At 55.8% G+C, this 14,001-nt stretch overlaps 1 protein-coding gene across 1 annotated transcript in view; it reads left to right on the top strand.

The window, feature by feature from the left end:
- Positions 1-1,747: 1,747 nt before the first annotated feature.
- LOC128792979 (uncharacterized) overlaps positions 1,748-14,001 on the top strand; it is a 31,686-nt gene continuing 19,432 nt past the window's right edge. The window contains exon 1 of the mRNA XM_053951903.1: positions 1,748-1,823. Coding sequence (XP_053807878.1) covers positions 1,748-1,823 — 76 coding nt within the window. The remainder of the gene's footprint in view (positions 1,824-14,001) is intronic.

The raw sequence follows: 14,001 nt of genomic DNA on the forward strand, positions 1-14,001 counted from the left end.
CGCCGCCGGGCCTCTTATAGAGCCGGGGGGCGGCGCGCGCGCTGCCCCGCGCCGCGCCCCATTGGCCGCGCGCGCCGCGGCCGCCGGGCGCCCATTGGCCGCGGCGCAAACAATGGGGCACGGCCGCTTAAAGGAGCCGGCGAGCGCCGCCACTGCGGCGATGAGTTGGGCCCGGTCTCAGCGTGGCGGGCGCAGAGGGGCGCAGAGCCACGCCCCCCTCGCGCTACCTCCGCCCCCGCCGCCTCCGCCCCGCCCCTCCCGCCGAGTTAGGCGGCGGGCGGGAGTGAGGGGGGGAGCTCCCGCCGCGCCTGCGGAGGGGAAATAATAAGAGTTAAAAATAATAACAGTAATGCGGGAGAACCGGCGCTGCCCTACCCCAGCCGCGCTCCCACAGGGCCGCCGGTGGTCCCGGGGCAGCCCCATCCCTTCAGTACCTCGCTATCCCCCCTCGTTCGCTGTGTTTTCGGCGCCCCGCGGAAACTTTGGCCACAACAACCGCGGCCGCCCCTGGGGGGAACGGGGAGGGGCGGCCCGCCCTGCCTGCCGCGCAGAAATGCGGGATTCCCACCCGTTTGCTTATTTTACAGTAAAGAAAAAACGTCCCCAAGCTGCTTCTACTTCCCCCCCCCACCCCATCCTTCTACGAGTTCAGGTTTTGAAGAGCACCAGGAGCTTCCCTGTGCTCCCCATCCGCCGCTCCCTGTTATATACAGCCGTGCCCTTCGCGCCGCGCCCGCGGGCACCGCGACCGCATCTGTCCCCCCTCACACCGCGGGGTAACAGGGCACCGACGCAGCGAGTGAGGGGACTCAGCCACACTCAAGATGGCGCCGAGAGCCCTTCGTGGGGCGACCACACGGTGTTGCCATCCCCTGGGAGCCGCTCCGCCGCCCACAACGGCCCCGGGGGCGAGACAGAGCCGCGCGTGAATGGTCCCCGGTGCGGAAAGCGTGAATCAAGGGGTGAAGGGGTGGGAAAAACGCCCCTCCAGACGGAGCACGGGGGGGCTGCCACACTCAACATGGCCGCCGAACCGAGGCAGACCTCGTCCTCGGAGGGCGGGATATAGGCATCGAGCAATGTGGATTGGTCAGCAGCGGCAGGCGAACGCTGTACTGACGCTTTGCGGCTTCTTATTGGCTGAGCTGCCTATCTGTCTACGGCGAAGTGGTTTTGAAAACCCGGAGGCGGCTCGGGGCGGAGCTGTGGAGCGGAGTTGAGGCCGGTCGGCCGGGGGCCCGGGTGGGGGCCGCCGCGGGCGGTGGCCGCTGATCCCGGCTACTAGGAGCCGCGCCGACCCGGGGTTGTTCCCTTTACGGCTTCAGGAGAGCTGTGGAGAAGCCATGGTAGTCCCCACACCGCCTGGCACCAGGCGTCGCGGCACGAGGCGTCATGGCGCCGGCGTCCCTTGCCCCATCCCCACACGCGCCCGGCGGCTGGACACAGAGACAGGGCCCGGTTTCCAGGACAAAATGTCCCTCCCACTCAGCGCAGTAGCACAACAAACAGGCTGGTCTGTGCCTGGGCGCACCATGCAGCGTCTTTCTCCTCAGCCTCCGCGTCCTGCCCTTCGTGGGAGCAGCACTGAGGAGATGGCGGTGTGGGGATGGGGATCAGGATCAGGGCCGCGGGGCTGCGGCGGGAGCGGGAAGCAGCGGCACGGCCGAGACCTCACGGCAGCCGCTGACCCTTGGAGTGACCTTGTACCAGGGCCAGCCACCCCCTGCCCTGGTCGTCCCCCGGCCCCATGGGCTGCGACCCCACGAGCAACTCTCACTTTGGATCGCAGGCGCTCTCGACACAGCAGTGCCCTGCTCACGAAGGTCGGGCACTGCTGGCGTTTTGGGACGATGGATTTCTCACATTGGGATCTTTTGGGGATGATGGATTTCTCACGTCGGATGTCCCGCTCTGACCTGACGGCAGGACTGGGCGGGAGCAGGGCGAGAGCTTCTCCATGCACTCAGGGGAAGGAGAGGGCTGTGGAAACCGGGATTTCTGGTTGCTGCTGGCTACGCCTCTCGCTTGGAGTGTTCGAGACAAGGGCAGCTGCTATTCCCGGAGACAGGACTCACTGGGTTTGGGGCAGGTTGCTCTCAGTGCTGGAGGCAGGAGCGCCCTCTGCCACAGCCCAGCCAGGAGCTGGCGGCCGGCGAGTCTCGAAATGTGTCCGAAAGAGGAAAGAAAAAAAAAAACCACCCAAGCCCAGACCCCTCAAAAAAAATCACTTCTGTTATAACTTGTGTTTCATGCATGCCTTCTGATCAAACTAGGGATGTTCCTTCGGGCTTGGGGTTCCCACGTTTCAGGAAGAGTTAAAAAAAGAAAATGAGATGTGGGATATTTCAGGAAGAAAATTCGGAATTTAGGAATCCTCAAGGGATGGTCACACCAGGATCTCACAGAGGACAGGGGGCGGGGGGGGGGGGTTGGTGGTGGGAGGGTTGGAGATTAAAAAAAACAACCAAGCCTGCAATGGAAGCAAAACTGCCTTAAACCACTCCGCGTCGGAAATCCATGTATAGCCCTTGCTGCCGTCCCTCTGTGCAGTGGGATAACCGGCTGGCGAGTGCCTGTGAGCGTAAGGCAGGGAGAAGCAGGCTAGGCTCAGCTCAGCACTTTATGCCTCAGCAGTCAAAAAAGAAACAACAGGAACTGTTGCCTGTAAAAGGCAGCTGCTTCTTTACCTCTTCTCCACCCCTCCGGACTGCCGGGGCTGGGGAGCGGCTCCTCAGGGAGCAGAGGAGAAGGAGGAGGGTGGACTGGGACTTCGCAAAAGTGCCCGAGCATCGGGGACAGAAGTTTCCAGGGTTGAGCTCTCTGCCTGGGACCTCGCTCCGTCTGCGGCAGGCGATTGCTTTGGCAAAGGAGCCGAGGTGCCAGAGGAGGAGGTAGGACTTTTCCCTCCTCACCGGCCGTTTCCCTAGCTCAGCAAGTAGCAGCCTCTCTAATCCCTGGCGAAGATCATGCTGCTCGGGCGATTATTTCATCGCGGCAAGCTGCTCCTCGGAGGAAATTCTCATTACGCTCTTCGGAGAGGCAAGGGAGGGGCGACTGTCACTCAGCTGCTCTGGAAAAAACAGAGGGATGAGCCTGCAGCATCCCCGGGCTCCGGCGCACGAGACGTGGTAGTGTTTCTAGGTCAGGCTGGTGATGCGGGACGTGAAGCCGGCAGAGATGACATCCTGGCTGTGTCACCTTCTGTTCCTCGATGGGCAAGGGTTGCACGCAGGGGCCAGGTTTTCTCTGGAGGAGCAGTGCTGGGGATGGCGGGGGTGGAGGGTGATGGGGAGGTGGGAAGGAGCTTCATGTGCGCTCACAGGAGGGAGGGGAGGTGTGTAGAGAACTGGAATAAGCTCACGATTCCAAAAAGTGTCTTTGAGAGACCTTGGGGCCAAGGCTGAGACCTGGCTGCAGGAGCCAGAGACTGCGTTCGAGAGCACCGGCTGCCCCAGCCCAGGGAAGGGCTGATGAGGCTGCCCTCCTCCTCGTGTCCCGGGCTGCTGCTCCTCTGTCCATCCCCATGAACCACGTAAACAGGCAGGAGCGGGGCCCTGTGGCACACTTTAATTAAGGGATGGAGACACTGACTTCGCCTTTCCCCAGAGGATTGCAAAAGGCCCAGGCGGGCCCCACACTGCAGCTCACAGCCATCCCTGCTCCAACACGCGCTCTGCCCCCCACGTTACAACACAGGGCTCTGACTCACCAGCTGTTCCCAGCCTGCTGCTTCCAAGGCTGTAGACATCGCAGGGATCCCTCAGATGGATGTAGGGAGTCTGTCTCCTCTGCACTCCACTGGATGGAGCTGGATGTGGTAGGCAGGACATGGCACGGCCCTTGGACCTCTGCATAGAGCTCCAGAGTGAGGACAGCATTCTGGAGGAGTTATCCCCTGTGACTGGAGGGTGTGGGAAAGGGAGTGTGACCTCTCCAGATCCTCTGTCCCCAGCAGGCAATGACACTATGGTCCCCTGATGCTCACTGACTTCTCTGTGGCTCTGGGAAGCCCTGCCCTGTCTGGCTGAGATGTGGGGCTAAGGCAGTCCCTTTTCTGCTGCACATGGGTGCTGTCAGGAGCCAGGGCCATGTGGAGGGGGGCAATATATCTCAGCACTGCTGCTAATCCTGCTCCTGGCTACAGGCAGAGTGGGGACCTGATAGGGGGACCAGAGAAGCCTCCAGTTTGGGATGCTGGCTGATCCAGGAAGCCCACAACATCAGGAGTGGATCCAGCATCTCCTCCTGGCTGCCAAGAGCCAGCACTGCTGATGCCATGACCCAGGCACCAGTACTCACATCTCTGTCTTTCCTTGCCTGTGTGTTGGAACAACCTCAACTCATCCCTGAGAGACGGGCAGAGCCCCATGGCAAGGTTTAAAGGCAGGAAAGCTGATTATTGCCTTTCTCTCAAGGGAAAGGTGAGGAGGCCACTGGGGCAACATGCTCCTGGGGCTAGGGGAAGAGACCTGTGTTCCAGGGTGTGGGCTCTGTGAAGCTGAAAAACAGTTGTTTCTCTCTCATTAATGTTTTCTGGTTTTCCCCTGGTTTGAAGGCTGGTTATGACTATGAGCTGTGGATCAGACCCAGAGCAAGGGCCCATGGCATGGCATTTACACACCCACATCCCGCCCCAGGCCTGGGCCTTTGGCCAGACACAAGGTTTCGCTCCTCAGGGCTTCCGTCCCACTGCTCAAATGATGCATGGAAGAGATTTAAAAGGAGAGAGGAAGGTGGGAGGGAGGAGGCAAGTCAAGATTCTCTTCCCTCCCTCCCTCTTCTCAGCACTTTGCAAACACGGTATCTTTGCAAAGTCTGCTGGAGGAGGGAAAACACCTCCTGCACGTGCCCAAGGCTGGATGTGTGTTTGGGCAGGGATTGCCCCATGGTATAGCCAGTCCCAGGCACATGACCCTGATTGTGCCCTACTCTTTCTCCCCCTTCCTCATGCTGTCCCCAGCAGGACACCACCCAGAGCCACCCCACAGGAGTCCCCACCCAGCCAGGGCCACGTGTCTGCCCCAAGGTGGCCCTGAAGTGTCAATGGCTACCATCCTGCAAGGACAACTGTGGAGAGCCACCACTACTTCATCTCATTCCTCCTCACACACCTGGGAGAAGACAGACACAAAACACGCACGCACACACTCACAAAACCAACCCCAAATCTGGATCAGTATCAGAGAGAATTAATTACTGGCTCATGCATATGCAGATGAGAAACTCAGCTGAACCTGGCGGCGCCTTGGGCGGCCCTGCAAAGGAGAATTCCTCTGGAGAGATATAAATCACCGCTCCCTTCTATTGCTTTCCCCATGGAGCGCTACCTCCTGGGGAAGAACTGAACCTTGATTTCCTTTTTTCCCCTCCTTCTTCTTCATTTTCAATCTGCGCGGGGCCCCTGTAATTACAATGGGCTGCTTTAGGGCTTGAGTTATTTATTGGGTAACAGGGACACACCTACCCGGCTCCAGCCGCCTGCCTGCCCGCGTGTCGCAGCTTGTCCTGCCTACCCAGCAGCGCCTGCTGTGCCGTGCTGTGCCGTGCCATGCCGTGCCGTGCTGCTTTAGCTTGAGACAGCACGGGCAGCAGCAGCAAACGGGGACCACCAGCCTTACGTGATCCACTAAAGGCACATTAGTGGTGTAGCCCCTGCGAGCAGGGACAAGAGTCACACTCTTGCTTATTGCAAAACACTGTCTTGCACGCACGTTTGGGATGCCACTGGAACTCACACCACTTATGAAATCCTTGGCCCTATTTTATAGGTAGGTAAAGTGAGCAGGGAGGTCCTTTCCTCAGGGTCATCCCCAGGGATCAGAAGAAGAACCCATCCCTCCAATCAGTGGGTGGCTGGGAAAGAAGGTGCTGGCCCAAGTGCTCAGCTCAAGACTTCAGCTGGTGGGACCTATCCCCTGTGTCTCTGCTTCACTTCCTGGTGGGAATCCTTTGCCCAGCCCCAGCTCTGCATCCCCCTGCCCAACCCCTTTCCCCCCACAGGCAGGCCTGTGTGCTCAGAGGAGACAAGCACTCGGGGCTGGAGACCACATGGCTGGAGGGAATTAAATAATTGATGGACCAGAAGTCTCAAGCAGATACCAAATCTCCAGGGGCAGCATTCGAGAGGCAAAGCAGAGCCCCGGACAAGACCCTTCTCTCTGATATCATGCCAACATATCTCATTCCTGCCTGGGGCTCCTGGTGGGCTGAAGATGTGGGGTGCTGGGGATTGGAGTGCTCCTCCACTCATTTCTCAGCTTGCCCCCCGTGCTGCTGGAGCTGTGGAGGGACTGGCCACCTTCCAGCCCAGCAGGGAGGAGCCAGGGGAAGGAGGCTGCTGCTTCCCGGCTGAAACCCTCCTGCTTGGGGTGGTTCCCATTGAACAACACCTTTGGAGAGAGTGAGCTGAGCAGGGAAGAGGAAAGAAGTCTGCCATATCAAGGTGGGTGCTTGGTTCTTCCCTGTACAAGAATGTGGGGCCATCAGATAGCAGCAAGCTCCACTCTCATGGCAGGGAGAGCTCTCCTGCCATGGCTGAGCTGTGGCCTCCTTGCTGTGGGAGCATGGAAAATGGCTTAAAAAATTACAGGCAAAAAGCAACTGGGTAAATTCAGCAGAGAAATTGGAAGAAGTTAAATCCAGTGGTCCCACTCCCTGTTCTGGAGGTCCCTCAGTGGCAAAGCCTCAGTGTCTGGGAGAGGGTCACTGCCTAACAGTTCCCCTCCTGCTTCCTGCTCTCAGCATCATGGCAGAGGTGCTGGTGACCCACTGCTGGCCCAGCCACGATGGACATCAGTGGGTCACAAGGTGAAAGGACTCCCCATGCAATAGCCATGGATCACAGGCATCAGCCGTGCAGGGTTGCAGTGGCAAGAGGAACAGGTTTTCCCACCTGAAGCAATGATCAAGAGCTGCAATGGGATTTGCCAGGCTGCAGCATGAAGCATCTCTCTGCATTAGATGTATTTGTCGATATTTTATCCACCAATAAAAAGAAGTGCATGACCAAATTGAATATTTAATTTAATATACGCTAACCAGGAGCCGGTTGGCATTGCACCCAATGGAAAATATTTGCTGCCCTCTCTCTCATTTTTAGTGGATTTTTCATGAAAAGTTGTTGATTTTTTTGTTTGTAATTTATTCTCTTTTTTTCCCCTTTAGGTAATAACAATATGATCTGAAAATGACAATTTTCATTTACCAACTCAGGATTTTAATGAACAAGCTGTTTGAATAACCATTTGGACAACTATTGGAAAAAAAAAAAAGGAGAGAAGAATGCATTTGAAATCCTCAAAATAGCTCCCCCCTCCACCAACTTCAGTAATTCACAGAAGAGCAGTTCCTTCATTTTTTTCCCCCAGCATACTAGATGAAACATTTGAGAGTGTTTGAAGCTGGCAAGAACTGCATTTCTAGCTACTGATGTCATGAAAATATAAATTGGCAGATTTTTCACGCTGGGTCAACATGTAGCGATAAGCACAATGCCATACCTTTAGGAGCAGTATTTGTTGGTAAACAGATGGGGAGCAGCCCGTAATGTCCAAAGTCAATAATACACAGCCAACGCGCAGTGCCGGAGTGGCTGTCAGAGCAATAAATTGACGATCTTCCTGGTAGAGCCTGGGCCATCCTGGGCTGTCACTGTTGAGCCTGTTGTGGGGAAAATACACGATGTGGAGAATCACAATGAATAATTTAGAGAACGTCCTTGTTCAACGTTCTTCAACTGCCCATTGACTCATTTCTGCTGCTCCCATTTCAAGCAACTGGAGGAATCCTTCCTATTTTCCATGCCAAATATAGCAGTTTTTCCAGAAATGCTCAAACACACAAGCCAGGAAGTTTCCCTTCTCTGGGTGAGTCACTGGAAGTTCAGGCTGCATTTTCATGATTGCTTCAAGCCGATCGAAATCTGTGCCGCTGCCAAAGGAGCCGTCCAGCTCTGCCGGTGTGCGGCCTCCCTCACTGCTTGTGCAACAAAAGGAAATTAGAGAACGGACTCTGCCTTTTTTCCTTTTTTTTTTTTTTAATTTTCAACCAGTTTATTTGGCCAACTTGTCTCATGGCTGTGCAGGCTTTAGGGGAGCTTGTCTGGTCTAGGAGATATAAGAATGCTCCTTACAGCAGTGGCTAAAAGCAAAGGGGATTTTGGGGAAATGCCATCCCCATGGGGTCACAGAGTCACTCAGCTCAGCTGCAGAGCTTATGGGGTCTGTGTTCACACTCCTAGCCCCAGGATGGGAACACAGGGAAGATCCCTGCCAAGAGATTTTCTTGGGTGGCATTTCTGAGATTCTAGACAAGGACTGGGGACATCGCAACCAATCTTGTTAAGGATGGTCAGGAATCCTACTTCAGTGGAGACACCTGTGATAGGTAGGATTTTGGAGAGAAGAGACATTTTAGCAGGATTATTCCCTTCCTACTTCTTTCCTTTACACCTTCCCGCATCCCTTAGCATTTATTTTAGCTACTGTGCACATTGGTTTCCAAAGAAAAGGAGCCTTTCTCCCATTTTTGCTGCTCATTCCTTTGTAATTGTTGCAAACCCATGGGACCAATTTTAAACAAATTTGGTGGTGACGTGAGGGGGAGATTCTAGATCTTCTTGCAATGTCCTGGAAACAAGTGGCTCAGCAGATGGGGGATACTCACTAGCACCCACCCCAAGAGACCTGCCACTGCAGATGCACTGTCTTCTATTAGTCACCAGAGAATCCATACCAAACACCACGTCTGAAGCATGGCTTTGAAACTACAATGTCCCCATGCTCCCCAAGGGTGCATCTCAGCTTTTCCCAGCTTCACTGGGTGCCCTCCTGCTCCTTCCTTAGTGGGTGTGGGACAAACATTGCTCTTCCAACACTGTGCCCTGAGATTTTGGGGCTGCAATCCATTTCATGGGGCTCCCATGAGGGTAAACAAGCCTGGTTTGTGTTTCCAGTGCTCTTGGGAGCTGCAGCCTTTGTGGCTGGGGGATCCCCATGGCTCTGTGGCTGCTTTTAAGGAAGAGTAACTGAGGCCAGGAAGTATCTTGCCAGGTGGTGTGGGTTTGCTACAAAGGAACTTGCATCTCTGGTGGGATATTTTTGGAGATCAGCAAAGCAGAACAGGTTGAAAATCCCTGCTCTAGAAACCAGCATTATTTTTTTTCCTTCCTCACAATGTTTGTTCTGTTGTTTTTCAGAGATGGCGCTCACCTCTTTGCAGAGAAGCCTTGCTAACAAGCAATTCCTCTTCCTGCTTTGGAAAGGCATCTCTGCTTGCCTCTGGTCTCTCCCTCCCTCCTCTGATGGAGCCTCATGGCCAGAGTTTGCTCTCACTGGCCCTGATCCAGGCAGGCACTTACACAGGTCACTGCTCCAACTCGAAAGCCAGTGGATCACTTCAAGGCTGCCCTGGGGACTAACAGGCTTTCCTGCTCTATCTCCTGAAGAAGCTGGGGAAGGAAGGGAGTGTCCAAGCTAGGCCAGAGCTGGCTCTGGTGCGTGTCTCTGGGTAAGCTGTTGGAAGTGCTGGGGTAGTTACTGCCAACCCTATGTGGCACTGCTGTCCCCAGGCACTAGCACTGCAGGGTAGCAAAGCCACCAGAGTGGGACATGGCAGCTCCTGGACAGTCCAGGCTGGGAGGGTGCCCACAGACAGCAGCAGTCAACTGGCCAGCACCAGTGTTAGATGTCACAGCTCCGTCATGGACTGCTGGCTGCTACTGAGGAAAATTATTCCTTCTAATGGTTTTGCTTCGTATCTCCCGTATTTCCCATGTGCCAGGGAAGACTGGAGCCAGGACTCCTTGCTATGAAAGCCTCCAGGCAGGACCCACCTCCAGGCAGATGCCACCATCCCTGCCTGCCCTCCTCCTCCCCAGAGACCCGAGGGGATATGACAAGGAACAGCCACCACTAAACTGTGACTTTCTCGGGTCCCTACAGCTTCTGCCCCACCTTGCATGTATCTCCCATGCAGAGCCAGGCAGGCTTTGGGACACTGATAGTCCCTCTCCGTATCCAGGTGACTCAGGGGATGGGGACAGAGTTTGAGGAGGACATTGCTCACCTGCACCTCAGCTCAAGCACTTTGGCCACCTTGGTGCCATGGGGACCCCAGCTTCTTCTGCCCCACAATGGGGGCCTGGGTGAGATGCATGAAGCACTCAGGCTGGACACCCAAAATCCACAGCTGAGAGCTGCCACAGGCTGGGCAGTGGGTGCTGCAGGATGCAGCAGACGTGAGGCAGCCAAGTCCCTGTGGATCTGCTGTTTATCTCCACTCACACGCCCATGGTCAGGCTCTGGAAGTGTAAATCATCCTGGCCCTCCCTAGAGATGCCGTGTCCACTCTGGCTGGGACAATGGGGTCCCCACCAGTCAATGGGGTCCCCACCAGTGCTTTCTGCACCCCACATATCCTACAGCAAACATGCCCTGACTGAGGTCTGCTCCTTTAGCACAGCCAGGACTCTGTTCCCATTCCCCTGCTGAACTGCACAGGCTTTGCCCCAGGATGTGAATTTGGGTGCTGGAATTTATCCGCGGCTGTTTTGGCTGTGGCTGAACTCCACCTCCGGGCAATGACATGTTGTTTCCATAGTAGCTAATGGACTGGAGATGGAAGGGGGAAACACATAGCTGCGCTAAAAAGGGACTCGTGAGTAATGTGGTTTCTCCCAGCGCAGAGTAGGAACAACTTTCTAGCACTCGAGGAGCCCCTCCTTCGCCCCTCCTTCGCCCGGCGCCTGTGAAGTGTCAAGAGGAGAGTGTGTGTGTGTGTGCAGAGCTGTGCACGGGGCAGGAGGACAAGGGGGTTCTTGTGGGTGCTTGGGGAGCCTGGGGGGCCACATGGAGGCTGTGCAGGGGCAGCCTGTGCGAGGAGAGGGGACACATGACAAGCATGAGAGACTGTGGGGAGGGTGCAGCACAAATGCTGGGGACACATAAGGAAAACACGTGTCTGTGCGGGTGTCTGGACCCTGTTGTGTGCAAAGGGCAGTTCTTAGAGGAAGGTGGGTGCAGCCTGGGGCAGCCTGGCATTGTGGTGATCTGCTGGACCTGGGGCTGTCATAGGCAGCAGTGTGGCTGGGGTGAGCCAGGCCGTGGGTGTCTGAGGGCCCTGCTCACCCATGGGATAATAAAGAGTGACAAGGACAAAATCTGGAAGATGCAAAGAGGCAAAGGGAGAGATCAGGACTCTGCTGCACCCCTTATGCAGGCACTGGTGGGTCTTGGTGTAGAGCAGGGGGTCAGTCCTGGCTCTGCTACCAACCCACTCACAGCCTTCCCACCATCCCTGAGTCCAATACCTCTCCAGGAGCAGGGAGAACTGGATTTTCCTCTGTGCAACAGCCCTGGGCTTCCCCTGGCCAGTCGGGCACAGAACCATGGGGCCTCCACCCTTTGATATTTCCATGGACCAAATCTACCCTTGGCGTGAACACCTCCACGTGCAAACTGAGGGCAGATCCTGGGGGCATCCTTGGTGCCCATCTGTGGCTGGCAGCCCTGGCTGCTGTTCCAGCATTTTTCTTCCACTTGCATGTTCCCCAGCTTGTTCGGTTGTGTAGCTCCCGCCGTGTCCGGCTCTTTGTGTTGTTTGCTGTTAAGTAAATCACTGGCAGCTCCCCAGAGCGCTGGGTAATGGCAGGATAATTCCCAGCAAGACCCTGGTAATTCACTTGAAGGAAAGCAGAGCAGAGGAAAACAGCACTATTAGCCATTATCCTGGCCTCTCAAAGGCCTCCTCGCCTGCAGAAACGCTGCATGGTGCTGCAGGCATGCCTGCCACAGCTCCCAGACACTGTGGGCCGTGGGAGGGCCAGGAGCAGCAGAGGGTGCCAGGATTCATCTTTCTCTTGCCATCCTGGACGAGCAGATGAAATGTGGTCAAGTACCTCCACCTGCCATGGATACAAGGAGGTTGATGTCAGTCCTGGGAGAAGCACCCTGAGGACAGGAGTCAGGTGATGCAAAAGTGCCCATCAGATGGTGCAGACCACAGGATGCTCCAGCTTTAGGTCTCCCACCAAGAACACAGGATGCATGGCTTAACTGAGGTCTCAAGCTGCAGGAGTGACCCTTCAGCCAGGAGTCACCAGGCACCTGCCCTGCTGCTGGCAGGGGTCTGGTAGCCAGAATATGGAGGAGGACAGTCACAATACTCTGGCTTCCATAGCTCCTGGTAGCTTCTCCGGAGCTGGGGGGGCTTTGCTACCCACACCAGCAAAGATCATGTCCCTTCCAGATGGCCTCAGCACCTTTCACACCTCCCTGTTGTTGGAAGCTCCCAATCCTGGCTGGGGCTCAGTGGAAACCGAGAGCATGGTTTCTGCTCGGGCCTTGCCCAGTGGTAGCTCAAGCACCAACCCTGCCCTATCTGCACCTGCAGGATCCGCATCCATGTGCACGTTCTCCAAAAAACTCCAGCAGTGTTTCTGAGTTGCACAGGCAGGTGTGTGGCACAGTGGGGGCAGACCCTACAAAGAGCCTGGAGGAGGCCTCGAGGTGACAGGCTCCCTGCAGAAGCCACTTGCTTCCTTCCAGCTCTGCAAAGGGGTACTGAACTCCTCTGCAGAACTGCCCCTGAAGTGGCTGTTGGCATTTCTGAGAGAGGCCTCTGTTTGCAGAACTGCTGAACTTCCCCCCCGAGCCTCCCAGCAGCGGGAGCGTGCCTGGAGCCTCTGGCTGCCCCCTGCCTGGCTCCCACAGCAGCACCCGGGAGGGCGAGGTGAGCTCCCGCCCCACCCAAACCCACGCTCAGAGCCCTTGGCATGCGCACACAGACAGGCACCCACACACCGAGGAATGCACACAAAGGTGCACCAGGCTGATAGACATGGATGCAGGTTTTCTGATGCTTCCCATTGGCTGGCTCGAGAGCAAAGTCCTGGCTTTGCCGGCAGCAATAAAGGCTTCCAGGCCAGGCTAGTAGTAAAAGTAGTAAACTTTAAGGGGAAAGGCTTTTCTGACTGTTTCCGCAGTTCTGGTTGCTGCTGTTGCCTGACAAAGGCTTTCCCTCTGTTCACTTTATGCACATTTGGTGCTCATTAAGCGTGTGGGGCTGCAGCTCCAAGCACATGGGGCAGCTCTGCTCCCAAGCACTACAGACTGACCCACCCCCACCTTGCATTCCTGCTCCCATCCAGGTTCCCCTGCCTGGCATCCTAGTGGGATCTGGGAGACCTTCCCCAAAGTGCTATGACCTTGGTTTCATTCCCACATGCTCCCCGGGAGTGGCAAGTCCATGGAGTCATGTTTTGATAGTCCACATCTGCCCATGTTTCCCAGTAATGCCCCTTGCTCTGCGCAGTGGGAAATGAATGACCACAGAAACAGAGGCAGTTCAGGGAGATTGGGAGCAGCCTGTCCGTCTTGGAGAAATTGGTTGCAGCATTTGGACTGTGTCCTGAAGAGGTCCCAGAAGAGGCATTATGGTTGCCCTCAAATGTTTTGAGTCAAAGGAACAAATAACAGTCCTAACTTTGGCTTTCAGGCTCTACCACAGCCTCACACCATGGAGCACCCAAAGACAAGGAGAGCTTATCCTTACCTCTGTAAAGATATCAAAAGTATATCCTGTAGGAAGTCAAGGGCTTGCATCTATTTCAAAGATTCAACAATCATTTCCAGAACAGCCTTGAGGGCAAAGCATTCATCCTCATCACCAGTGACCTCCAACCCAGAGATGCTGTATGGAAAGCATACAACATACTTGGCCGTGGTCATTGGAGATAAATATAGCAAAGCTGTGCGTTCTCTGCTGTTTCCTCAGAGCAAAAGTCCTCCTGCCCAGAGGGCTGTGCTGCTGAGGCAGCCAGAAATGGTGGTGGGAAATGGAGGAGATGCCAGAGATGTGGCCATATCCAGAAGGGCAAGATGAAGGCTTCCAGCTGGAGCAAAGCTTTATGAGGTATGCATCAAGGTGACAACAGAAGATGGGAGTTTACCCCTAAGACACCATCCATTACTGGGATGCCTGCTATCATCAGGCAGGAGGGAG

The sequence above is a fragment of the Vidua chalybeata genome, chromosome 10 (assembly GCF_026979565.1).
Source record: "Vidua chalybeata isolate OUT-0048 chromosome 10, bVidCha1 merged haplotype, whole genome shotgun sequence".
Lineage (NCBI taxonomy): Eukaryota > Metazoa > Chordata > Aves > Passeriformes > Viduidae > Vidua > Vidua chalybeata.